Here is a 26,403-nt window from a genome sequence, read left to right as displayed (position 1 = left end):
GCATTTATGTGAAATTTTAAATAGGCCAAATTGATCTATGGTGTTAGAGATCAGAATAGTGGTTACCTTTTGCTGGAGACATTGACTGGGGTGGGGCTTGAAGGAACCTTCTGGGGAGCTAGAAATGGTGAGAATCTTATCTGGGTGGCAGTTACTTGGATGTACGCTAATATAAAAGTTCACCCAGGCACACTTAGGATTTATGTAAATTTTACCTTAATAAAAAAGTAACAAAACTTAAATGTAACTGCTAGGAGAATAGGAATAAGATGATGAGTTTTTATCCTAGGGGGTGGGACTAGGAAACAGGGAATAAAATTTGTAAAGTCTGACAAAAGACAGGAAAGACAAGAGGGGAGGGCTGAGGAGGGGAGTAAAGGAGAAGAAAAGGATAAGATTGCAGAATCTGTGATCATAGGGTTTAAATAGAGCCTCATAATTGTGTACATATAAAAGTGTTCCGCTACAAGAGATAAGTACAAAACAGCCCAGGTTAATGCTAGAGGGATCTGTTAACAACAGATGCTAACAAAAGCAGGAACAATATTAGCCAGCCAGATATTATTCAAGATGAAACACTTTAAATGAGCAAAAGCATTTTATTTCATATTAATAAAAGGCATAGTCCACTAAGAAAACTTAATAATTTTTATGCACCAGCAAACAGGACTTAGAAATACATAAAGCATTCATAGTTGTAGTGGAAGACTAACACAGTTCTCTGAAACCAGTAAATCAAATAGTCAAAAATTAAGTAAAGACTTTGAGGATTTAAGTAACAGATAACAAGCTTGATTTCTGTTCTGACTTTACACACACTCACACACAATTAAAATCTAAATTATGTCACACAGTACACATTCTATTACTTTTTTCTTTATCAGTGTACCCATGGCTGTCTTTTCAGGTAGGAAGGTGTTGAGCTACCTTATTTTTATAAAGCACGCTAGTAAGGAGGGTCTTTAATTTATGAATCTGTTTTCTTATCTATAGACAATTGGCTTTCTGTCAGTTTTACTTTGTTACAAGCATACCTGCTTTGAATATTTTATACATATATGTAAGTAATTTCTATTGCAGAAAATCTTTTCCTATCTTTCCATTTTTGACTTGGCATTTGAAAACAGCCATTGAAGTCACTGTAAATTTTTGGTACAATGTAGGAAGTGCTTAAACTAATATACAAGTACTGGTTGGAAAGAAAACCTCAGCTTTTGGGTCTCATTTCCAAATTTGTTCTTGCCTTTCCTGACTAAGAGGATAGGGGATGGCTGTGTATTTGTCCTTACTTCATCTTTTCCCTTCATGGCTGGATTTAAGATTTTGTCCTTTTGAGGACCCTTGAATCTGTGTTTTTAAAAAATTGGTTGTAAGTTAGCTATTCATAGCATTGAAGCATGTACTCTACTGAAAACTCCTCTTAGTGTCAAAAATGTGTACCCCCAAAGCTTTATTTTCATGAGCAGACTCAATGAATTTTAGAATTGTAGGTTAAAGAAATGTTTCCATATTATGATTTTGGAGATCTTTTCTTGAGATTGGTTCCCCCCCCCCTTTTCAAACATCTAAGCTCATTCAATTAAAAACAAGTAAGTCTAGAGAGAATCTAAACTGTAAACATTACTGTGTATCATTTATTCTTCATTGTCACTATTTTTAGTGCTTGACTTTTTTTTTTTTTAACTTTAGTATTATGAGACTCAAACTTGCAAAGACTAAATGTTTATTTCAGTGGCATGCACGGTGTTCCACTTTACCTCTGTTTAACTGAGTGACTGTATGAGTTTGATGCGAGTTGTGACTGAATGCCATCATGCCCTTTCTTGGTAGGCCGCATCTACAAGTGCTTGTTTACTGGCTCTGTGAGCTCCCTACTGACACTGCCACTAGACATGCTGTCCACGTGAGTATTGAACCTCATGCTGGTGGAAGAAGGCTGCACAGTGTGAATGATGCTCATTTTTACTTCCACATACTTGTATTTGCTGTAATTTGAAAAGCCTTTTTATTCCAAGGACAAATAATAATTTATGTTACCTATTCTAAAGTCACAGCTGCAGTGGAAGTAGCTGACATATATAAATGATGTTTTAAAATACATCTGTCTTAAAGGACTGTTTGGTAACGGTGGGACAGCTAGTTAAGCTGTCATGCAGTGCAAGAAATGTACTGTTCCATATAGTCATATGCTGGGAGTTCGTTTAAACATGTTTTTAACAGCACAGACATTTGAAGCCAAATTTCTTTTTTGAGTGTTTTTTAGGATTGTTAGGATATGGACTGTAAAAACTTGTTCACTATAGTTGTTTTACTGTATTTTGATTTGACATAAAGCATTGTAATTGCAGTTTCATGGGAAAGACATGTATGTGTTTTTTAAATTATTGATGTTAGAAATGCTGTAAATGATTAACTGTATCAAGATCATTAGACTATTAAGCTTGTAAAAGATTGCACCTCTATTTGCTGAATCTTCTTTTGTACCCAACTGACCTTAGGTTTCTGATCCCTATGTCAATATAAGACTGTCTTTTAGAACAGAAGCATTCAGAGTATATTATCATAAAAATAAGCCAAATGGCTGTAGAAGAGAGCAGGAGAGCATGCTACATTTCTGATAGAAAAGAAATCAAGGAGGAGGTCTTTTAAGTCTCTAGTATCTCCATCATTATTTTGAATTATGGCTGAAAATACTTTAGAAATATTAGATGTGTCTGCAACTTGGTTTTCCTACTTGCTAGTTTTACCTTTTTTGGATAGAACAGGGAAATTATTTTATTTATATCTGTTTCTTTGGCAGTATAGGGAATAGATAGGATAAAAGGTTTTGAACTTGAACTTTATTTACATTAGAACAGCTTTTGAAGTGACATTTATAAGTAGACAAGGATCTTGAAAATAGGGCACTAATGGCTGTGGCCCTAATAGAAGAAGCAGTAATTTGACACACTTGAGAATTTAGAAATAGTATAAGATAACCCTTTGTATGAAAATATTGACCTCCTATGAAGTGATTCAGTGGAAACAAATAGGACAACATTCCTATTTCTGGACATCAGATTTTCCTCTTAGCCATCCAGAGCACAGTCTTAGTATAGAGGTAAGAAAAATCAATCTCGGCTGAAGTGTCATTTATTATGTCTCCATGTTTATGACGTAGCTCACCTCTGGCTTTTATTTAGGAATACTATAGGAAATGAAGGCGCATGTTACCAGTAGTGAGGGAGATCAGAAAAAAACAAGGGGTGACTGCTAAGAGTGACGGAAGTTATCTTTTAATATCTATGAACTAATAAAAGAACCATTTCAAACAGGGCGGTCCATTTGGTTTGCGGCTACAGCTGTATTTATCATTGCCGTTTTTGAGAGGACAGTGTAGCAGCCAGTCAGTATCTCAGTTGTTTAGAAAAGGTGACATGAGGTGCCACCTGTGCTGTTCAATACATTGGAGGTATATTACTTCTTTAATGGTTTGTGTTTTAGTGGCTAAATATGTTAATGTTTACTAAAGCTTAAATTGGTAGGCTTTGGCTTTGTGAAAAACAGGTGTTTATGGAAGCCATGTCAATGAAAATTGAGTATTTTAGTCTCAAATAAGGCAGTATTTTACGTGCCTACCACCTTCACTTCTTGTTGGTGGAACAGTTAAACATCTGGTTGTTTGGCAGGTGTGATCACTTAGGTGCTGCAGTGAGATAGCTGATGTAACAGAAGGAACCCTGACATTGGAATAAAGAAGTTGCTGTATCTGCAATTTTTTGGTGACCTTGGGCAAATTACTGGACAGCTCTGAACCCCGTTTCCTCATCTGTAAAATGAGGACGATTATGCCTCAGGGCTTTGGGTGGGCTGGTCAAAGATCACATTCACAAAGATGTGTAAAAACTACATGTGAGTTTTGAGCAGTGTGTTAATACATAGCACGATTGTCGCCAAAACCCAGAGCTGTGGGTGCCTCGCATCGGCAGGCTCCCCGAGTGTCTCGGGCCTGAGAGCGTAGTGGGCCCCTCCGAGTTGCCTTCATGAGCTTCCTCATGGACACGGGAAGAATGCTGGAGGCTTGGTGGGGATAGCGGAAAGACATTGTAAGCGTGGGTTGGTTTTATAATCTCATGCTGCCTTTTAGAATTTGAAGAATTGAGCCAGTTTTTCTGAAAGCAGTTATGAGTAAATCACTTATTTTTCCTGAGTAATGTTTCATTTTTCTCTATGGAATACATTTTCTGAAATTTTACTTAATTTCTTAATATCTTAGCTGCTACACATTCGGTAGCTCAGTTCTTCAGCGTCATGAGGTGCAGCCTGTCAGTTAACTATTGCTGCAAAAGTGCCGTCCCTAAAACTGAGTGGCTTAAAGCAACGGGTTTTATTTGCTCGTAATTCTGGGGGTTGGCACTTTGGGCTCAGTTCAGTTTATCAGTTTGTCTGTTGGGTTTGCCCTGGTTATGCATGTGTGTCATTGGGGTGGGGTGGTCTAAGATGGGGTACCTTGGTTCTTCCACATGGTGTCTCATCTCTAGAAGGCTAGTGGGGCTTGTTTGCATGGTGGTCTCAGGGCAGCATCCTAAAAAGATGAGACTGGAAGCTCGAAAGCTCTCTTCTAGGCTTTAGAACTTAGAGAATATCGCTTCTGGTCCAGACAGTTCACAAACCAGCCCAGATTCAAGGTGTGAGGGAAATGTAAAGGATTCTACAAACAGTTTGTCACCATTTAAAATCTACAGTAAAGTCTACCATAAGCAGTTGCTGTTCTTATTGCTGATGATAAGGAAGGAGTAGAGAAGGGAGTATTTTAGTCCCAACCTATCAAAATGTTAATGGTCTAGAGGGTTCCTTAGCAAGGGGGTGATTAGTGTTCCTCTTTTGATTAAGATATATTCCAGGTAATATGTGAGGGCCACATGAGGTCAGTTTGGGGCTACCAGGCCAAGGTCTCCCAAATTGACCCTTTAGTTCTCCACAGAGGGGAAGACATCTATTATGGTAGTAAATTCCATTATGGTAGTGAATTTTCCACAGGCTACCAAGATTCTTGAATTACCTTTGAATTACTCTGAAATTGGACGTAGACCGGGGAAGGATATGCTCCTTCAGAGAGGAAAAGAACAGAGGTCTTCAGTGCCTTAATACCCTGTGTATTTTCCTGGAACCATACTTGATTTGTCTGGATTTGTTGAGGAACTAATGTGCTTCTGATATATTTGCAGTAAGCGTCAGCATTTAATCTGCGTTCTAAATGAGGCATCTGTAAATTATACCACAGGCCTCTTTGCCCCACACGTTGCATACTGTGCATCTCTGAGCCTTCCTTTATATTGTTTTTAGGCCTTTCTCGAAGCCTTTCTCCACCTTGCTGATTTGCTGGATCTGTTCATTTTCATGGGTTTAAGTATCAGCTAGCCAAGTTGGTTAAACCTGTGTATAAAATAAGGATAAGGATATTCTTACACAAGAAGGATTAAAGAGTCATTTATCTTTAGTAAATTACATGTATTTAATACTTGACCTTTGCCAAGTATTTGGCTACTCTTGGTTTTTTGTTTGCTGCCTGCCTTTTTCTCAGCCATGTTCAAGGAGAGGCTGGATATCTGATTTTTGTAGTTCTGATGTTTTTCTTTGTCTTCTATAATATAAACACATATAATACAAATGTATAAATAAACTTTTTTGGTCAGCTTATAAGATAGATAAAAATGTCACCATCCTCAGAAATAATTCTTTCTGAGAGACTGATTTTCACCAGAAAGTTCTGACTTACTTTCCTGGCTCTTCTTTCTGAGATTTTTATGTAAAGTGAATGTTCCCTTTGGTTTCTTAATTTTAAGTGTTCTTTGGAGTAATTCTGTATACTTTTTTTTTTAAATAGGGACAATTTGTTGGCGGATTGTTTGCAGGGTTGTTTTGTGGTGACGTGCACACTGTGTGCATTCATCAGCCTGGTGTGGCTCCGAGAGCAGATCGTCCACGGGGGGGCCCCCATCTGGCTGGAGCATGCTGCCCCGCCCTTCAACGCTGCTGGGCACCACCCAAATGAGGTAACGCCCTCCACCTCCAATTCATGTTAGTTGCGTAGGACGTAAGAATTATTGTCACCCTCTAAGAACCAAACCCTGTCCCATGTCCCTCATTGCAAAGCAGGACAGTGACAAGGTTTGGGAGAAGATAAAGGGAGATGTGAAAAGTCAAAAGAACGCTGTTGTGACTTTGTCTCTTCGTTTTCTAGCAAGACTGGGCACAGTCTTGGGGGTATACTGCGCGCTCTTTCATTCCCTTTGCCTGGGTTAACGGCTTACTGCTGGCCTGGAAGTTAATATACAAAGCTCCTGCATGGGCTTTTGACATGCTGTGTAACATTCAGGAGGCCCCTACTCTGTTTGTTCATTAGTTTCTTCATGTGTAAAATGCCTCACCTTTGCTGCTCTCAGTAGAAACATTACCAAAAGTAGAAAAACTGGAATACTGTTGATAACAGTCTTGTACAGTTTTACTTTTTCTTTATGAGAGATGATGGGCTTAGATGCAAGAGTGTTTGCTAGAGGCATTAAGAAGAGGAAGATAATGATAAATAATTTTTAGTATCCTGTTTACTGAGGGATTATAGGACTGAAAATGTAAAAAAAAAGAAAACCTTACTACTTACAGATGAAAACAATTTGCCCTTTGTAAAATTTTATTATGAAAAAATTGACTAAAATTAATTCAAAATGATACTTAATGACTTAATTTTTCATTTAAGGACCTTCTGATTTTTTTTAGTGTGAAGATTGATTTCATCAAATTCTGCCATACCCTTTTCTCTACAGAATTAAGAGTAAAACCACACATATGAAAAATGGGACTATAAAGCAAGGGCACTGTTCTTACCTGGTGTTAATACTTTCATCATTGCTCCTCATATTTTGAAGCATTTAATACAGTTCTTAAAGAATCTTCACTAACTCCATATGAATTCAGTGTTTTACTTAACTACAACTAGGTCTTCGCGTTTGATAGGTAGCAGAAGACATGAAGAAACTAGAGAAGTGTGCTTGTGGAAACTGATAAAGTTCATGTGGACAGGCTTACCTACTGAGCTTTCCTCAAGTGTGAACTGATAGCTGAGAATTGTTATATATCAGTATGTGTGTAAACAAACAGATACATAAATATATTTTCATTCCTGAAGTGGTCAGTAAAGATAAGAGATGCCTTATAAAGAAAAGTTATGGAATGATGTATTCAAGATAGCCAGATTTGTTAATGTATTTTCTGTAGTGCTTTGTGAAATGTTAATCTCTAAATTATATTGAATGAATATATGCACTGTTGAGTTTCTCTTCTTATATACCAAGTTAATCCAGGTTCAGATACATTTAGAAGAAATGCCCTTGAGAGTTATTTTTTTTGGAATTTTAGTAGAGTTTGTGTCTGTTAGCTAGTTTTTTGGATTTTTTTTTTTTTTTAAGGAAGAGAGGATGCTATTTGAAGATAGAGCAAAACTGAGAGAAGTTAGCCAAGTTTCTGGTCTCCTCTGTCATTTTAGGCTCCAGCAGGAGGAAACGGTGCTGAAAATGTTGCCCCCGACCAGCCTGCTAACCCACCAGCTGAGAACGCAGTGGTGGGGGAGAACCCTGAAGCCCAGGATGACCAGGCGGAAGAGGAGGAGGAGGAGAATGAGGAGGAAGATGACGCAGGCGGGGAAGATGCAGTGGATGCCAACAACGGGGCGCAAGGTAGTGGCTGCTGGCCGGTCCTCGCCCTTCCTTTAAGGCCATGGGTCTGTTCCCAGCTCACCTTGGGGAGGGCTGGATGGAGTTTTCAAAATTTAATGGGTTTGGAATTCTATTTCTAACCTTTTTTTTTTTACTTTATTCTGGCAGACTTGCATTTATGGATATACGTATGCATACTTTTTTTTTTTTTTTTTCCTTCTATGCAGCAGGGCACATTCTGTGTTTTAAAATTGTACTTTAGGGACTTCCCTGGAGGTCCAGTGGTTAAGACTCCAAGCTTCCACTGCAGGGGACACTGGTTCAGTCCCTGTTCGGGGAACTAAGATCCTACAATGCCGCACAGTGCAGCCATAAAGTAAAATAAAATAAGATAAAATTGTACTTTACACAGGATTTTTTATAGGATGGATAGGAAGAAATTATTTGTAAGTGGGAATAGATTCTGTTTTTTTCTTAAAAGGAATTTGGTATAGTTTTATCTTCTTCCTTTGCCATTTTTATTGAATCAGTACAACTTTTATTATCAAAGAATTCTTCAAGTGTACTCTTCAGGCCAGATATCACCCAAAGAAACCAGTTTCTCGTTTTCTGGCAGTATAACTCCAGAATGTAAAGGAAGATCTGAGACCAGCCTGCCAGTCAGCTGTCAGTAGCTCACCACCTTCTTTTCTCCCCTCGGGCTCCAGAGTTTTCCTGTCAAGCGCTGCACTGTCTCTGGGTCCACTTATCATTGCTGATATTCTGGTGTGCCAGACACTCAAACACCAGGTCCCTGACTTTGTGGAGTTTCAGTTTAAGTAGGAATATCCAAGTGAACATGTTTGTTATTACACATTGTGATAAATGTGCAGGTTGCTCTGAGGATGCTACTGGGAGAGACCTGTTTTACATAAGATTCCCCAGGTAGCTCAGAGTAAGTGATATTTGAGCCGAGACTTGAAGGATGAGAAGAAGCCAGCTGTGTAATGGGAGCAAGGGGCCTTTGTAGGGAGAGGCAGGTATGTGTTCAAAGGCTTGAGAATGCGGCTGCTGTACCGTAGTGCCGGCCCTCGCTTCCTTCTATTTGTCTAATGCAATAGGTCCTGCCTGGTCTTCCTTCTTCCATTCTTGCTCCTCTGTATTCTTGCTCCACACAGTGTTTGTACTCTCTCTCTCCCTAAAATCTTTCAGCGATTTCCCCATCATATTAAAGAACAAAATAAAATCCAGGCTACACATTCCTCTTGTATGATCTGATCCCTGTCTGTCTGTCATACTACATCCTTTACCACCCCCCTTTTCACCCAGAGAAGTCTAGTCCCCTGGCTTCTTTACTTTTCTCAAATCTACCAGATTCATTCTTGATTCAGAGCTGTTGAATTCCCCTGTTTCACACAGCCCTGTTGATTCCCTTTCTAGCACTTATCACAATCTGGAATCATCTTAATTTATTTTATATGTTGTATTTATTTATGTTTTTTAAAAATTGCCTGACAAGGAAACACTCAGTTTGGAAAAATTTTAAATGTGATTTAGCCTCTCAACAACAACTATAAAACACCAAATTAAAAGAGTAAGTTTATTATTTATAATTCAAGTTCCATCAGTAATCTTTAAACTACAATTATATTTCCAGATGACATGAACTGGAATGCTTTAGAATGGGACCGAGCTGCAGAAGAGCTTACATGGGAAAGAGTAAGTAAGACGTCTTTGTATCAAGCATCCTAGTGTTTTACTCATGTATATCTTAAAGTTGGCCATGTTTAGATGTATGCACTAATTTCCTGGTTACATTTGATGAAAACAGTGACCAGAACTTTAATTTCTAGAGAAAAGTAAGTAATGTGTGTGTTGAAAATATTTAAAATACTATGATAAAGGTCATATCATATCATAATATGATAAAAATATTATGAGAAAGTATTGGTACCTTTTCTGTCTTCTGGCCTTTAATACAGGCCTTGCTTTACTTACAAAATCTTTAACTTGAAATTGTTGACTTTTGAAAATGAAGTAACAATTTAAATTTAAGTATAATTCTGATGCTTCAGTTGACAAAATAATAGTGTTGTATCATGAAATCTTGACTGGCTCCATATCTGATGTAAGAGTTAAAACCCAACATGGGAATTTTTAACCTTATAATCATGATTTGGATTAAAAGGAGATCCAAAATATAAAACTCCTGTGAACAGAAGCTTTTCACTCTCTGAAAGTGATAGGCTGTATTGGAAAGTAGTGGGTGAATACTATGTTTAAAAATATTGAAAGGAAAATGAGCTTTTTTCATAAATAGAATAAAAAAATCCTGTAGCGTCTTGAATTAATTAATTATTATTTATTGTAGATGCTAGGCCTTGATGGGTCACTCGTCTTTCTAGTAAGTAAAGCTAATCAATCCTTTTTAATAATGGAATTGTGACTTAATTTTTTTTGTCTTAGTGATTCAGTGATTTGAGATTTACAATATGTGCTGGCTTTTTTATACTAAAGCTCAAAATGCCCTTTGATTTAAAAAAAAAAATAAATTTATTTATTTATGTACTGGCTGCATTGGGTCTTTGTTGCTTCGTGCGGGCTTTCTCTAGTTGTGGTGAACAGGGGCTACCCTTCAGTGTGGTGTGCGGGCTTCTCATTGCGGTGGCTTCTCTTGTTGCAGAGCATGGGCTCTAGACGTGTGGGCTTCAGTAGTTGCCGCACGTGTGCTCGGTGGCTCTAGAGCGCAGGCTCAGTAGGTGTGCGCATGGGCTTAGTTGCTCTGGGGCATGTGGGATCTTCCTGGCCCAGGGTTTGAACCCATATCCCCTGCATTGGCGGGTGGATTCTTAACCACTGTGCCGCCAGGGAAGCCCTGCCCTTTGATTTTTGTTACTTGATATGTTGAAGAAAGTCTGTTTTGTGCATTGAAAATACTGGCAAAGCATAAAGGTAATACTATTTAGAAAGGAAATTATTAAACATTTGATTTTTAGAAAATGAAATACAAAGTTGATGGCAGTTAAGAATGCTTGGCCTTCTTTTAAAGTCCCACCTTGCAGTGTTTAATGCCTGATTTTTCGAAAACAGAGCAGCCTTGTGATATTCACAGAGAGCGCCCCCTATTTGCTGAGCCTCTCTCATCTTTACCTTAAAAATAAAGCATACAGCTCCAAGGTAAAGAACCTGTTCTTTAGGGAGAAATGATGCTCTTTTCAGGTTCTGTAATACAACGTCACTTGCCTTTGGGATTTTTAAATAGCTTTAGATATCAAGATGACTTTGGCTACAGATAGCTGAACTCCAGCTGCCCAAAGCAGTGACATAAGAGAAAGTCCAGAGGAAGGATGGGCTTCAGGTGTGCTTGATCCAGGAGCCTAGCAATGTCATTGAAGACTCAGATAATTTCCATCTGTCTCCTCTGCTGTCCACAGTGTTGGCTTCCTCCTCAGGTTGTCTCTGGTTAGGAGCCAGAATAGGAAGTTGAGGTTAGTAGTGTGAGGGTTTTGAGGAGTGTATCTGATGATAATTCACAGATTAGTAAGAATGTGATATTAGTGATATCCTATTTAGGGTTTGAGGTTTGAGCACGGTCAGTATAGAAGGTATTATTTGATTATTTATACTCATGTCTGTCCTTTCCTTCATCAGTCCGTCATAGATGAGTAGTAGAAGTCATTGAGGCAGTGTTGTTAACTCAAATCCATTCTAATTGGTAGGGAAAAACCACAAGATGACTTCATGCATTTGTTGAAAATTATTTACTATCTACTGTGTGCCAGCTGTGATAGTTACTGGGTGATTCAGAGATGAATGACATAGGGTATCTGTTCCCAAAGATGCTTTATAGTTTAGTAGAGAGAAATGAACATGTAAACAATGAAGTTTAGGTAAAGTCTTTGACGAAAAGTGTTTGCAGGACACTAGAGGCATAGAAGAGGGCTTAGTCAGATCTTTCTCAGCAGAGGGGAATTGTCAACAGGGAGTTTTTATAGAAGATAACTAGAGGTTGAGGCACAAAAGATGTTGAGGATAAGGACATTTTGGGAGGCTTTAAGGCAAAGAAGCGGAAAAATTCAAGTGATATGAGCCCACATGGTAAGTAGGAATGTAGTAATCATCTCTCAAACAGACTAACCACCCTTCTTGCCACCTGGATTCGTGGCAAATTGGGAACCTGATTAGAATAATCTTTCTAAAAAGAAAATGTTACCATGTTAAGATTCTTGAAAATCTTTGCATAGCCCCCTTGGAAACCATTTAACTTGATGGTTAGGGGGAAGTGGTGGGCCTCGACAGATGGGCTTGAGTGTTCTCATTGTCCGCGTGGACCATGACTAAAGTACGTGTGGAAGAGTAGGTGGGTAGGTGCCATCTTGGAGGTGATAATACTCAACTGTGGAGTATTCTGAGACTTGAGCAAAGAAAGCCATGGGGACAGAAGGGACCAGAGACTATCAAGTGACCTTAAAGAAGGCATGAGAACACACTGAAAGAAGTGCTGTGCAGTTTACATTAATATGTTGTTCAGAAATAATGTGGTTTTCAAATATTTCTTTATTTGGAATTTTTTAGTGTCATGAGACTTAAATGAAATCTGGCCATTATTTATGAGAATCTGTGTAGTTTGTGGTAGATTATTAATTTCTGAAGAGGAAGTATTTATGGGTTTTGTTTTTTTTTATATGTGACATTATGAACTTTGAGTTTTATTAGGTTTAGTTTTATGAGCTATCTAATGAAAAATGAAAAGTTACACATAATTTCTAAATGAAATCTGAAAATTATAGTAAAAATTTCAGTCTTCTAAGTAAATGGATGAAACATAAACATGAATAGGAGATGAATATGTTTTATTAATGCTCTTTTCCTTTAGGAACATGTCTTCTGGGTGGTGTCTTTAAACACACTGTTCATTCTTGTTTTTGGTAAGTGGTGTTTATGCTTTTATTTATGGTATTATGGTAGGAGTTTAGTTTTCTAGGAGCCTTGTTACAGGTTTTGTTTTGTTTTGATTTTAAATTTGGGAACATGTGAAACAGTTTTAGACAGTCATCTGGTATAGGAAGGCCCCAGGTTATACAGATACTTTCTTTCCCAAGCAACACTGACTGCAGTTATTTACCAGCTTTGCTTCTGTTGGGCATTTCTGTCTCTTTTTGTACAAGCCAAGTTTAGACTGACTTAAGAATATATCATATCCCACATCTGGAATTAATTTTGTGCTGATTATCTGTGTGTTCTTCTCTATGGCAGATCTTGTTTTCATCTATTCAAATCCTGACCACGGCCTTACCTTGGCTCAGGAACCTTTGCAGAGATGGATATAGGCTTGAGGAAAGACAGTGAACTTTGCCCAAGTGTAACTGCCCTCAGAACCAAATTCCAGTAATACAAAGTTATTTCCAAACACTTTCACAAACTGTAGCTATGCAGGTTCTGTGACAACATGAGAGTCCCTCCCATTGGGAGTCAAGAGAGAAAGGAAGGCAGGGTTGAGATGTAGCTGACAGGTTTTTCTGCTTTGGGGAAAGATAAGGGAAGCTGAGTTGAGTAAAACAAGGTTTTAGAATTCAGTTCCTCAAGGTGGAGTCTGATAGAATTGGGTTATTGTTAGACTGTACTATTGGTGTCTCACAGAGAGACCTCAGGCTGCAGATCTCTGTATAGAGAAGATCTTTGGGAAATTCCTTCCTTAGTGCATATGAGTTATTCCTAAAAAGGAGGAGTAAAGATTTCCCAACTTTCTTCCTCTAAACTCCAAGTTACTTGCTCTGTGTTGGAGACTAGAAAGAAGTGTTTTCATCGGGAAACAGTTGTCTTCAATTGGAAGCCATATGGTCAGAAAGACACTGAATAAGTAGATTGAGAATGAGACAAAAAATTTTTTTTCTGAATATTATCTATAAAAGAGCAAAAGAAATGTATAGGTATCTTATTGAAACAAAGTATCTTTTAAAAGTTCCATTTTTTGATATTTAAGATGGTGCAAGTTAACAGGAAGCCCATTCTTTGCTGTTTTCCCTTGTATATGGGGGTGAAAATGTGTCTGGCAGATTGTCCTGAATTTATTTCTCATTATGTAAAATAATTGGTATATGGAATGTGAAACTGTTTTGATCTTGACCAAATTTTCTTCGAGAGAAAAAGTCATCTGTAAACTTTAGTCTTTGTTCTTACAAGAAAAGCTGTGATAAATTAGTGTTTAAAGCAACAAGTCACCTTTAAAGCACTTTTAATTCTATGAATTATAGAAATAAGAATTCTTGTTTATATAAAGCAAATCTCAATTAAGTAAATTTTTTTCTAATCCAACCTCCTAAGCTTATACTGTGAAAAGTTTTTTTTTGTCTTAGCATACACGTTATACTTAGGATTGTAGTATATACATTATACTTAGGGTTTTAGGGTATACGTTATACTTAGGGTTTTAGGATATACGTTATACTTAGGGTTTTCGGATATATGTTATACTTAGGCTCTTAATAGGTACGTTATACTTAGGATCTTTTGAAATGAAACAAGTTCTCTTTTTAGGAATATACTTTTCCTTTTAGATGAAATTAGTCACTGGGATTAAGCAACACTTGTGTTTCTTTCCTATTTTGGCCACTTTACTGCAGTTTCCATTGACATTATTGGACCTTTGTGGTCATGTATTATATTTTGTGGAAATAAAACCTTCAAATGTTGCTGTCTCTCAGTGGAAGGGAATGATCCTAAGAAACTGACCTTAATTTCAGGATACCTGTCTAGAAGTTTCTGTGTAATGGGATAGAAGTTGATTGTTAAAATTGGTGCTTTGGGTTAATATTTACATATATAAATAGAGTTGAAATTTTAAAGTTTGCCTTTCCCAGGGGCCTGCTTGAGTAGTCCTCTGAGTTGGATGTGATGACAAAATAGGAAAAGTTCTGCATGTAGTTTTTTCACACACTTCAAAATTTTCTTGTGCTTTATAATACACATAATATATTAATAAAATAATATATGCATATAATTTATAAAGAAATTTAAGTGTATTGGGAATACCTGTTCAAAAAAAATTTCTGCATGTTAATACTTGGTCAGCAACTTTTGGCGGCCAGATCCCTGTAGATTCACTCTGACTTTTGTCTTTATGATTGAGTCTCCCTCTCCCCTTTCCTAATAATTTATACTGTTCAGTTACTTTTGCCATAAAGAAAAGATAATTAACATTTACTATTAAGAATGAATTACAGTTATATTAACAAAGCGGGAAAGATTTGAGAAGAAACTATCAAAATTCTTAATATGAAAATTTTGAGGCTATTTTCTTTTTGTTTGTTTTATAAATTTGTTTGTTTGTTTATGTTATTGGCTGTGTTGGGTCTTTTTTGCTGTGCGCGGGCTTTCTTTTTAGTTGTGGTGAGTGGGGGCTACTCTTCGTTGTGGTGCACGGGCTTCTCATTTCCGTGGCTTCTCTTGTTGTGGAGCACGGGCTCTAGGTGCGTGGGCTTCAGTAGTTGCAGCACATGGGCTCAATAGTTGTGGCTCACGGGCTCGAAAGTGCAGGCTCAATAGTTGTGGCGCACGGGCTTAGTTGCTCCATGGCATGTGGAATCTTCCTGGAGCAGGGCTCGAACCCATGTCCCCTGCATTGGCAGGCGGATTCTCAACCACTGTGCCACCTAGGAAGCCCGAGGCTATTTTCTTATTTAACCATAATATCATCACACTTTACAGAATCACCAGAATTTAATATTACCTAATAATAGATCATATTAAAAATTCTAGATTGTCTCCTTAAATATCATTTTATAGTTGCTTTGAGTGAAAATTCAAATAAGGTCTGCCTATTACTTTTTTTTTTTTTAAGTTTTGGACAAAAAAATTCATTAAATTACACTAAAGTTCATCTGTTTTTAAAACAGGTGAGAATAGTCAAGGAGATTTTGAAAGAAGTGTATTGAGGGAGACTTAGCTTACCCAGATATTGAAATTTTTTTAAACTACAGTAATTAAAATTTTTTTTTTATTGTTTTGCAATTTTTAAAGGTTACTCTCCATTTACAGCTATTATGTATTCCCCCTGTGTCACAGTAGATCCTTGAGCCTGTCTTACACCCAGTAGTTTACTATTACTTTTGGTTGTTAAGTCTTAAGCTGTTTTTGATGTAGAATATTCTTCTATTTGCTCCCCTCATCTACCCCCACCCTATTTTGCCGTTGATTTGTTGAAGAGACTAGGTCAGCTGTCCTTTAAGTGCCTCACTTCCTACTTTTTTCTGATTACTTCCTGTTGATTCTGTTGCCTTGCTCTTTTGTCTCCATATTTCCTTTAAACTGGAAGTTAGATCTAAGGCCTGATTAGATTCAGGTTCAGTACTTCTAGGACAAAATCTTCACTGGTCATGCTCTGCCTGTTAATAAGACATGGTGTATACGATGTCTGGTTATCTGTGGTTCAGATGATGGTGTCTTGTAGCCTCTATTGTTAGGTTTCATTTTTTCCTTTAATTATCAGAAGGTAACCTGTGGGAGGTGGTACTTTAGTATTATGCAAATGTCTAGTGTTCCATCAACATTTTACCTAGTAGTTTTATTATCCATTGATACTTGCTTGAATTCATTTATTTTTATTAGGCATTACAAAATAGTACTTTTCAAAATCTGTCACTGTTAAACATTTCTTGGCTGACTTTTCTGTAAAGAAGAGCTTGATCTTATCAGCTAAAACTATTTAGTTAACCTGAATTTGTTTGTTCAGAAGAAGCAAGACAGATGTGCAGTTCTTTTTCTTTAATTGTTAGTTTCCAGGATAAGGAATTGGTGTTCTACCTAGTTCCCTTAGTGATAAAAGTATTTTCTGTTATGTTGTTTTTTTCCTTTTGTGGTTTTTTGAGTATTATGAACTCAGGAATTTGTGTGTTTTCATCAGTTTCTTCCTTTCTCTCTCTCTCCCCCTTTCTCTCTCTCTCTTTCCCTCCCTCCCCTCTCTTTTCTTTCCTTTCCTTTCCTCTTTTCTTTCTCTTTTTCTTTCTTTCTCTTTCTTTCTTTTTCTTTCTCTTTCTTTCTTTCTTTCTTTCTTTCTTTCTTTCTTTTTCTTTCTTTTTCTTTCTTTCTTTCTTTCTTCTTTCTTTCTTTCTTTCTTTTTTTTTCTTTCTCTCTCTCTTTCTTTCTTTCTTTCTTTCTTTCTTTCTTTCTTTCTTTCTTTCTCTCTCTCTCTCTCTCTCTCTCTCTCTTTCTCTCTCTCTCTCTCTCCCCCTCTCTCTGGCCTGTGAGACCGTTTTCACAATAGTTCTTGTGTGCTTTCACCATGAGCTTATTAGGAACTTGGTAACTTTTTTGTTCTCTGGTTATAGAGAATGTCACAGATAAGTACATTTTGCTTCTGGGATCTTCCATTTCTCCAAGAAGCCTTTGTTCTTTTTAGTGGGGTTGGTACTAGGAGTGTTCATTGTTTTGATTTTGAAGTTTTCATTGAGTTTTTCTTCCCCCTTTCAGCATTTTGCCCTTACCACATTGGTCATTTCTCCCTTGTTGGTTTGGGATTTGAAGAACATGTGAGTATGATACTTTTGCAAACTTAATCTTATTAATTACCCCCAAATTTGATATATGTTGAGTAAGTAATAATATTGTAAAGAGTTACTTCAATTTTCAGTCTGCCTTCGTACAAGAAGGAATAGTTCGTTATCCAACACCATCTCATTCACTTTTTTTAAGCTAAAAGTGGCTCAAGACATAGTAGGGCGTGTTGCCAGCTGTGGAAGATGTTCTCTGACCCCATAATACACTGCCTTCTTCCTGTTGGGCAGGCCAGAGGCATGCTGTGGGCAAGTTTTCCTACAGGCTGTTTTTTGAGCTGCTCCATTAGGCCATGTGCTCCTTTCTCTTTTCCCTAGTTGCCCCATAGTGAATTTAGAAGGGTAATGATACATTAATCATTAATGAGTTTTTTAAAATGTTGATCTGTGTTGGAATGATGGGCTGTGGTATTTTTTAATGAATTTGCTTTAATTTTGACGTTTTATTGTTGTTTTTCGGAGGTAGATAAATACTTGTATGGACAACTACTACTATTTTTGGGGGGTCCCCAGAAAGATTTAGTCTTTTAAGAAAAGCTGGCACAACTGGAGTGTTCTGGTCAATTTGTATATGTGAATCCTGAGAGATCACATTCTGAAATTTCTGAAATGGCAAAGAGACATGTTCTAATATTTAATACAACTCCAAATTCTCACTAGCTGAATGCAAGAATTGAAAAGTTGAGATAAATACTTTGATAAATTTTGACTTTATAAACTATCACCACCTGCTATCTGAAATTCAGGAACCAAAAGGTGGGCAGTATATGTCACTATCCAAACTCTTACTCTCTGTAAGTTGAGAATGAAACATTTGGAGAGTAAGGGAAACTGAAATATCCTGGTAGGCGCTGGGGTGGCTAGGATGTACCTAGCCAGTGGACAGCTTGGACACCATGCCACTGCTTTCAGTGCTCAGCCTTTAGCAAGTCCACTTCAGAATGGAATAGAGTGCAGATGGTTACAATTTATTTCTTATTTTTGTAAAGTTTAATTCACTCTATTCTTATTTTGTCAGCTTGAGTAAAGTGTTATTCTTTAATTTTTCCTCATCTTTTCGTAATATATAGCAGTCAGTGGGAGAGTCTGGTTTGCAGAGATGTTGTCCAGAGGGAATATTATGGTTGTTTCCTAGTTATAAATTCCTGAGATAGTTCACATTTAGTCTACTTAGATTGTTTAATAAACATTGTTAAACTGGGGTGTAGGCCATTTGGTAAAATTACATTTTATTTATTTACTTTCTTATTTCTAGGTTCAAGCATCTCATTTTGAAGGCCTAATCACGACCATAGTTGGGTATATACTTTTAGCAATAACACTGATAATTTGTCATGTATCCTTTAATGAACCAACCTGGTGTTCAGTAATGTTACTATTCTTACCCGAGGGTCATTCTTATTAATGACAAAACTATTTTTTCTCCACTTGTCCTTTTAGTAGAAGTCGTAGGTATTTGTAGTGAGATGAGAGCAGAAAAAAATATGGAATAAATAAATTCTGTCAAATAATATTGTTGCTTAAATAGTTACCTGTTTCATTGTATCTCTTTCTTTTTTTAATTAAACTTTTTTTATTGAAGTATAGTTGATTTATAATGTTGCGTTAATTTCTGCTGTACAGCAAAGTGATTGTTATACATATATACTTCTGTTTTTAAAATATTCTTTTCCATTATGGTTTATCATAGGATACTGAATATGTTTTTCTGTGCTGTACAGTAGGACCTTGTTGTTTATCTGTATCTTTCTTTAAATGTTCAGTTTTTCCTTGACAACATGCTATAGGGCTTGGCAACTCTTGTTAAATTTCATAGATCTCGTCGCTTGCTGGGAGTCTGCTATATTGTTGTGAAGGTAATTCCTGTTATAAGTTAAGACTGGAAATGGTTTCTCCCCATTTGGGTGATACTGACGACCTTTATTTCTACTTCAGGTCTCTCTGTTAGTGGTGGTGGAGATTGGGGTGTTCCCTCTCATTTGTGGCTGGTGGCTGGACGTCTGCTCCCTGGTGAGTTTATTATTCACCGTCACACAAGCTGATAATGTCAAGGCTTTTTAGTAAGTGGTCTTTAGGACAGCTTCCTTTTAATGTAAAGTCAGTATTTGATGATAATTGCTTATTTTTTCTGAGAATGTATCACTGTACATTGTAGAGTCTTAGTGTTGCTAATTTTTCCTGAGTACGTGATTTTTGTGAGGCTTTGTGCATATTTGTGATGTTAGAGTAATTTGATTGGAATCTTTCTGATAACCAGTGGAGAATTTTCTTACTCGTTTAACTCTTCTAAATTTTATGAAGATGCCAAGATGCTATATACATAAAAAGAGTAATCCGAGGGAGTTCCCGCATGGTCTAGTGGTTAGAACTTGGTGCTTTCACTGTTGTGGCCTGAGTTCAGTCCCTGGTTGGGGAACTCCCACAAGCAGCACCATGGGGCACCAAAAAAAAAAAAAAAAATCCGAAAAGAAGACTGCCTTTGTAGTAATTAATTCAGTCTTAACCATATGTTTGAACTAAGTTGCTCAGTCTTGATTAAAATCTTTAATGACTGTCAGTGATAATCAGTTTTTTACTTTTCAAAAAAATGTAAATGTGGAAAATCTGCTTTTGGTTCTGAGATAACATTTCCTCCCATACCTTACTATTAAAACTTGTCATGAATTCAGACCTGTAACCAAGAAAGGAAGGTACTATGTTGACCTAAAATGGTTCTTTCACAATAGCAACATTGGTAAAGTTCTTATTTACCAATTGGTTTACCAGTATTGCCTCTGTAAAATTTCTAAAATGTTATATACATCTTTGAAAGAGTATCCAACCTTAAATCATTTGTATTTCTGTGATACCATGAAATGGCTTTAAGAGAACTGTAATCCTAGAAACATCAGAGCCTACACGCATAGTGATTCATTCACTTCCTAGAGTATGAAAATGTTAATACAGCAGATATAAGTGGTACAAATCTCTCTACCTGTTCTGTTTTGATTTAGGAAATGTTTGATGCTACTCTGAAAGATCGAGAACTGAGCTTTCAGTCGGCTCCAGGTACTACCATGTTTCTGCATTGGCTGGTGGGAATGGTATATGTGTTCTACTTTGCCTCCTTCATTCTGTTACTGAGAGAGGTAAGTTCTGCAGGGAAGTGCCAACACTGTACATTTATGAAAAGGACTTTTGCCTTAACCACAAGTCATGCCTTAAAGGCTATGGTGATTTCCTAGCTAAATCATTTTCTCTGTTATTTTTTTCTAAGAGAGAACAGTTATAGACTATTTTGGCTCAGTTGCTTTAAACTGTTTTTTAGTAATTTGTTTAAAAAATTGACAAGTTTTATTATTTCTGTCTAATTAGTTATGAGTTTGAAAGATGAGTAGACTGAGAGGAAAAAATTAAAACCACTTGTTTTACTTTGTATATATCTTAACTATTCTCAAATATATATTCTTGGAATCGTATGTGATGTGAGCCTGTTTTGGACTTCATTCAGGGACATTTAATGCTAGAAATACCCAAAGGGTATGTTTTGTAGGATCAAATATGTAAAATGGTCTTGAAGCAGGCACCTTAAGTATAGAATTATAGTGAGGGTCCTTTATGATTCTGGTTCACTCACCAGATGGGTGCTTTTACTAATCTTGTTTTCAGAGTACAGTCCTTATTGATTTGAAGACAATGAAAACGGTCAGTATTTGACTGGTATATATCTCATGCTTAGTCATCTGGTGCAAAAGGAAGTATAGAACTTGAGTCATTCTGATAAGTGTACTTTGCGCTGTGCATTCTTTCCACAGATAGTACTGCCCACTCCCTCTGCGCCAGACACTGTGCTGTGTGCTGGGGTAATAGTGAGAAACAAGGACACAGTCTCCACTCGCCTTGATTTTACATCCTGGAGAGGAGTAGGCTGGAGCGTGGAGCAAGTTGGCTTCCTCCACTAAGAGTGGTGATGGAGATGTGCAGGGCCTAAAGGAGCAGGCTGACCAGTAACCCAGTGTGAACGGGATACAAAAGCACAAGGCTTAGTGCTGTTCTTGGTTACTTTGCTCTTTGCGAGATGTGAGGAGTTGAGGATGAGCCTGGGGGCCAAAGTATTCTTCTGAATCATATAGTGCAAGTTCAGGAAATTCTATTTGCAAGCAAAGCTTGTATCCTTGTTTCGAAATTAGTGATTGAGACTACATTAATAATGTGTTTTTTAAATTGTACTTCTTTACGATCTCTAAATTATGTTGTTCAGTGTTATTTTATACTGGTTTTGTTTTGTTTTACCAATGTGGTAGTTTTTGTTGATACAGAATTGAGTATTTAGGAGTTAGATGGAACCTTAGAGGTCACATATAATAACCCCTTTGATTAGAAGATGGAGAAATAGAATTTGGGCAGAGTGATGCTTTATATAGGGTAGCTCACAGAGGTCGAACCACCCAGAATTAATCCCCAGACTCGTCCATTGCCATGTCATTCACAGCCTCTAGGGCTGATGATTTCTGCTGAGCAAGGGAGAAAAGATGTAGATAGTAAAATAAAGATACCAAGGAGTCGAAGGGTTTCTTAATTAAGGTAACTCTTTTGGGGAAGTGTAAGACAAATCACATCTTTTTAGAACACTTATAAATTGTAACCTAATCCTTTCCAGATTATACAATATAGTGATAATTCTTATAAAAATACTTATTTTAGGAGACTTCCCTGGTGGTCCAGTGGTTAAGACACTGTGCTTCCACTGCAGGGCGCGTGGGTTTGATCCCTGATCGGGGAACTAAGATCCTGCATGCTACAGCCAAAACAAACAAACAAACAAAAAACCTTATTTTTCATCTTGGAAATCTAGATTTTGTGAGAAATTGTACTTAAATTTTTTTCCATTGAATAAAAACATCAAAGGACATCAGATACAGGATAGTTTTAATAAAGATTCTGATTTAGAACTTTTTTCCATGAAAACTATATGAATTTTCTAGGGCTTATTTTGTAAGAAGCCAAAATAATTTTCAGAGCTTATTTCTCTGTTAATGTTTTAGTTCATTTAGTACAGAGCCTGAAGGCATTGGTGAGTATTATATAGTGTATAAAATATATTTGCAGGTACTTCGACCTGGTGTCTTGTGGTTTCTAAGGAATTTGAATGATCCAGATTTTAATCCAGTACAAGAAATGATTCACTTGCCTATTTATAGGCATCTCCGAAGATTTATTTTGTCAGTGGTAAGCATACTTTTTTTTTAAAATTGTTTTTAAAGTAATATGGGCTACCCTTTAGTTTTTTGTTTTTTGATTTTTTTTTGGTCAGGAAGACTGGTAGAGGGGATTGAATAATTTAGGTTTATCTAAGCCTCTGGAAGTTGGTTATCAAATAGCTGTTTTATTGGTTACTTTGATAAAATAAATGTTAGTAAACAAAAATGCCTTTAGGTTCTTTACTGTTACAATTGATTGCCAAATTATGGGTTTCTGAATTACATTTAATTTTCATTGAAGCAGTGGAGACTTGTTAATAGCTTCTAAGTTGAACTCTTAACAAAAGCATCTCAAAGTTTCTTCTCTGCCTGGGAGAAGAAATTAGCTAGTTAAATCTAAGTTTTTCCAAGATAAAATTCTGAAAGCCAGTGATGTGTGTCTTTTGGAAACTTGTGTAGCCATTAGTATAGATCATGTCTTATCATTGTTACAGGTGGTTTATTAAGATGCACGCAATTCTGATCCTTCACTGTGAGGTGCTAGCTCTCTTTTCACCTACCATGCAGTGATTATCCTTTGTGACTCCTGTTTGAGCCCTTTTGTGCTAGAGAGAGAGAGGATCAGCTCTCCCAGGAATGCAGTCTCCATGTGGAGTGACCCAAGTATAGTGTGTTGAGTGAGAACACTCAGCGCCCTGGGCGCACATGGACTTGGATTGTGTGTTGGTTGATACATACATTGAGAAGCCTGCCTGTCTCTTACGGGAGTGATGGAAATGGTGCCCTGCCCTGTTTCTTGCTGCAGATTGTCTTTGGCTCCATTGTACTCCTGATGCTTTGGCTACCTATACGGATAATTAAGAGTCTGCTGCCTAATTTTCTTCCATACAATGTCATGCTCTATAGGTAAGTTTTTGAAATTTGGAAGCTTTACTAATTTAACTCTGTTAGGGATTTGATATTCAGAGTATGTTTATTTAAAGCATTCATTTCTTACAGATATTAGAAGTCATCTGATAACTAAATTTTGCCGTGTTCTAAACCACATAAACGTTAGTTTAGCAGTTACATTTTCCAAAGAAAGACTGACTTTTCTGCAAATGAAGTGTACCTTTGTTTAGCCCTGAAATATTTAACTGTCCTTATGAGATACCTAGTAGCATCATCTGTGTACAAAAAGCACGTTATGTAGCCATAGTTATACATTTAATTATAGATTAAAATAGGAAATATGGCTTATAAATGGAAAATCTTTTTTGGTTTAAAGACTTAAATTACCTGGAAACCTGGTCCCCACCATTCCTCCTAGACCCCCCCTTTCCAGTGATTTGCCTCACCCCTTCCATCAGCTAAATGTGCCCGGCGAATTGGATTTCTTCCTCAGATTTACTTGTAATTAGTCTTTAAATCTTGTCAGTTCTGATTCTTTACAGTCTTTTATCTAATTCAACACGATTTACCACTTAGTACCTTAGTGTATAGGCCTCCCTGTTGTTCTCCATTTATAATCCATCCTTAGCACACCCACCTCCTCCTGCATAATGTATGCGATAATGGCTGGTCATTTAGAATGACACACACGGCTTGGCATCTCACAAAGCCTTTTGAGCATCTTGTCCAGCATTGTCTGACTTGAATTCTCCTTTCCAGCCACGCTCAGCTTCCATTGAGTCTCCCCATAAATACCTAGCTGGTCTCTCCCTCTCTGTTTGGAGTGACCTTCTTCCCCATGTTTGCCTGCCATGCTTTTGCTGTCTTTCCTCAGAACCCAAATTGAGGTTTTGTTCTCTGAGTTTTTCCCTACCTAGAGAAAGTCAGTTCTCCCTCCTTGTGTATTTAGGTCGCCATAGTGAGAACCAGGAAGCACAGTTTTTGACTTTATATATTGTTGGAATAGACCCATTTTGATAGTCCTTTATACCTAGAAGTTTAGCAAAGTTTTTGTAACAGTGTTAGTCTCTTCTTCCATTCAGCAAAATTGAGGGCATATTATATACCAGGTACTTTTCTATGTATAAGGGATATAACAGTTAACAAAACAGAATCAAGAAAACTCTGTGCCCTTGTGGAGCTTATATTTCAGTGGGGGAGACAGCCAATAAAATAGATAATAGTATGTCAGAGGGTCATAAGTGCTATGGGAAAAAATGAAGCAAAGAAGTGACTGGTGAGGACCTGAGGAGTGACAGTTGAGGAGGGCCCTGAAGGAGGTGAGGAGGGAGTGAGCCATGTGAATCCCTGAAGGCAGAGTGTCCTTGCAGCGGGGTAGGCAAGTGCGGTGGCATCGAGGTCTGAGGAGCAGCAGGGAGGCCAGTTTTGTTGCAGTAAAAGGAGAAAAGTAGTCAGCTGTGAGGTCAGAGAAGTCATGGAAAGCCAGGTCCTAGAGAGCCTTATAAGCCAATATGAGCACTTTGGCTTTAACTTGAGTGATTTGGCTGGTTCTTGGAAAGGTTGAGCAGGGGAGTGATCTGACATAGGTTTCACGGGGATCACTCTGGATGCTGTGACGAAAAAAGCCGGGGTTGGGATGGCCGGGGCTGAAGCAGGAAGGCAGCTGGGAGGTTAATGCAGCCATCCTGGTGAGAGGCGAGGGCGGCTGAGACAGAAGAAGTGGCAGTGGAGGTCATGAAAAGTGGTTAGATTTAGGATATGAGGGTACAGTCAATAGGATTTTCTGGCTGTTTGAATGTGGGGTGAAGAAAGGCAGTCAAGGATCTAAGTATCTGTCCTGAGCACCTGGAAGGATGGAGTTGCCATTTACTAAGATGAGGAAGATGTGAAAGAGCGGGATTTAAGGGGAAGAGTGGGGCTTTGATACTGAACGTGATGAATGTGAGGTGCGCCGTGTGTGTGCTGTGAAACATTGAGCTCGCACTTTGAGTATGTAAGTTAGGAACTGGGAAGATGTCTGAGTAGTAGATAGAAATTTACGGAAAGGTGCTATTTGAAGCCACAGGAGGTTGCCACAGGAAGTTACATTCATCCAAAGAGCACATGTAGATAAGAGGAGAGAAAAGCAGGGGGCCCTTCACTGTTTCTAGGTCAGGGAGATGGAGAGGAACCAGCATGTCTTGGAAAGGTGTTCATGGAGAAAGTGTTTTGAGGAGCAAGGAGTGACCAGTTGTATGATATGCTGCTAATGCAGCACGTGAGGTGAGGACCAAGATCTGACCATCACTTTAACAACATGAAGGTCATTGGCAGCCCTTGTCAGAAACAGTTTTGGTGATGTTTGAGGGGGAAGCCTTGCTGGCTTCAAGAGAGAATGGATATGAGGTGATAAAGACAGTGAGTTCATTTGACTCTTCAAGGTGTTTTGCTATCATTCCATTCAGTGTTTAATGTGATGCAGTTGTAATGGAAACTCGAATTCACATTGTAAATTATGGCTTTTTGTTATCATCTTAGTGATGCACCAGTGAGTGAACTGTCCCTTGAGCTGCTTCTGCTTCAAGTTGTCTTACCAGCGTTACTTGAACAGGGACACACGCGGCAGTGGCTGAAGGGGCTGGTGCGAGCGTGGACTGTTACCGCTGGATACTTGCTGTAAGTACAGGCAGGTGACTTGTAGTTGTGTCATTTGTATCAATTTTAATAACCTTTCTGAAAAAGTATGCCCCACTCAGGAAAAGTTAGTTTTAATAAGAGACAATTTAGTGATATCTGCAGGTGTAAATACTTATTAAAGTTTTTAATTTTTCTTACCTTTCTAATCATTGTCTATCCTTTTATGGAGAATGTGTACCTGTTTTTACCCTCTTATAGAGGGTTGCTCCTGGCCCAGATTCTTTCATTTCATTACACAGGGTAAAAATAAAATACTTTTTAGTGCATTAAAAACAAACCAAGTTACCCTTATTTTAGAAGTCCTAAGCTGATAAATGAGCTCTTCTCAGATCTGATTTCTTAGTCATTTAGTCAGCATGATGCATTTATGTTTTTTAAAGCTTTATATATTATATACTTATTTAGAAGTTGAATCTTGGTAGTTTAAACATTTTT

The 26,403-nt window shown here is 37.6% G+C and overlaps 1 protein-coding gene across 1 annotated transcript in view; it reads left to right on the top strand.

Moving 5' to 3' along the window:
• MARCHF6 (membrane associated ring-CH-type finger 6) overlaps positions 1 to 26,403 on the top strand; it is a 74,176-nt gene that overhangs the window by 24,514 nt on the left and 23,259 nt on the right. Inside the window, exons 5-18 of the mRNA XM_057710155.1 lie at positions 1,831 to 1,903; positions 5,867 to 6,035; positions 7,523 to 7,712; positions 9,328 to 9,389; positions 10,042 to 10,074; positions 12,547 to 12,598; positions 17,139 to 17,197; positions 18,477 to 18,557; positions 19,009 to 19,077; positions 19,157 to 19,231; positions 20,215 to 20,349; positions 22,310 to 22,429; positions 23,207 to 23,307; positions 25,810 to 25,947. Coding sequence (XP_057566138.1) covers positions 1,831 to 1,903; positions 5,867 to 6,035; positions 7,523 to 7,712; positions 9,328 to 9,389; positions 10,042 to 10,074; positions 12,547 to 12,598; positions 17,139 to 17,197; positions 18,477 to 18,557; positions 19,009 to 19,077; positions 19,157 to 19,231; positions 20,215 to 20,349; positions 22,310 to 22,429; positions 23,207 to 23,307; positions 25,810 to 25,947 — 1,357 coding nt within the window. The remainder of the gene's footprint in view (positions 1 to 1,830; positions 1,904 to 5,866; positions 6,036 to 7,522; positions 7,713 to 9,327; positions 9,390 to 10,041; positions 10,075 to 12,546; positions 12,599 to 17,138; positions 17,198 to 18,476; positions 18,558 to 19,008; positions 19,078 to 19,156; positions 19,232 to 20,214; positions 20,350 to 22,309; positions 22,430 to 23,206; positions 23,308 to 25,809; positions 25,948 to 26,403) is intronic.

This window comes from Hippopotamus amphibius, chromosome 15 (assembly GCF_030028045.1).
Source record: "Hippopotamus amphibius kiboko isolate mHipAmp2 chromosome 15, mHipAmp2.hap2, whole genome shotgun sequence".
Classification (NCBI taxonomy): Eukaryota; Metazoa; Chordata; class Mammalia; order Artiodactyla; family Hippopotamidae; genus Hippopotamus; species Hippopotamus amphibius.
This window is presented reverse-complemented; position numbering and strand designations above follow the sequence as displayed.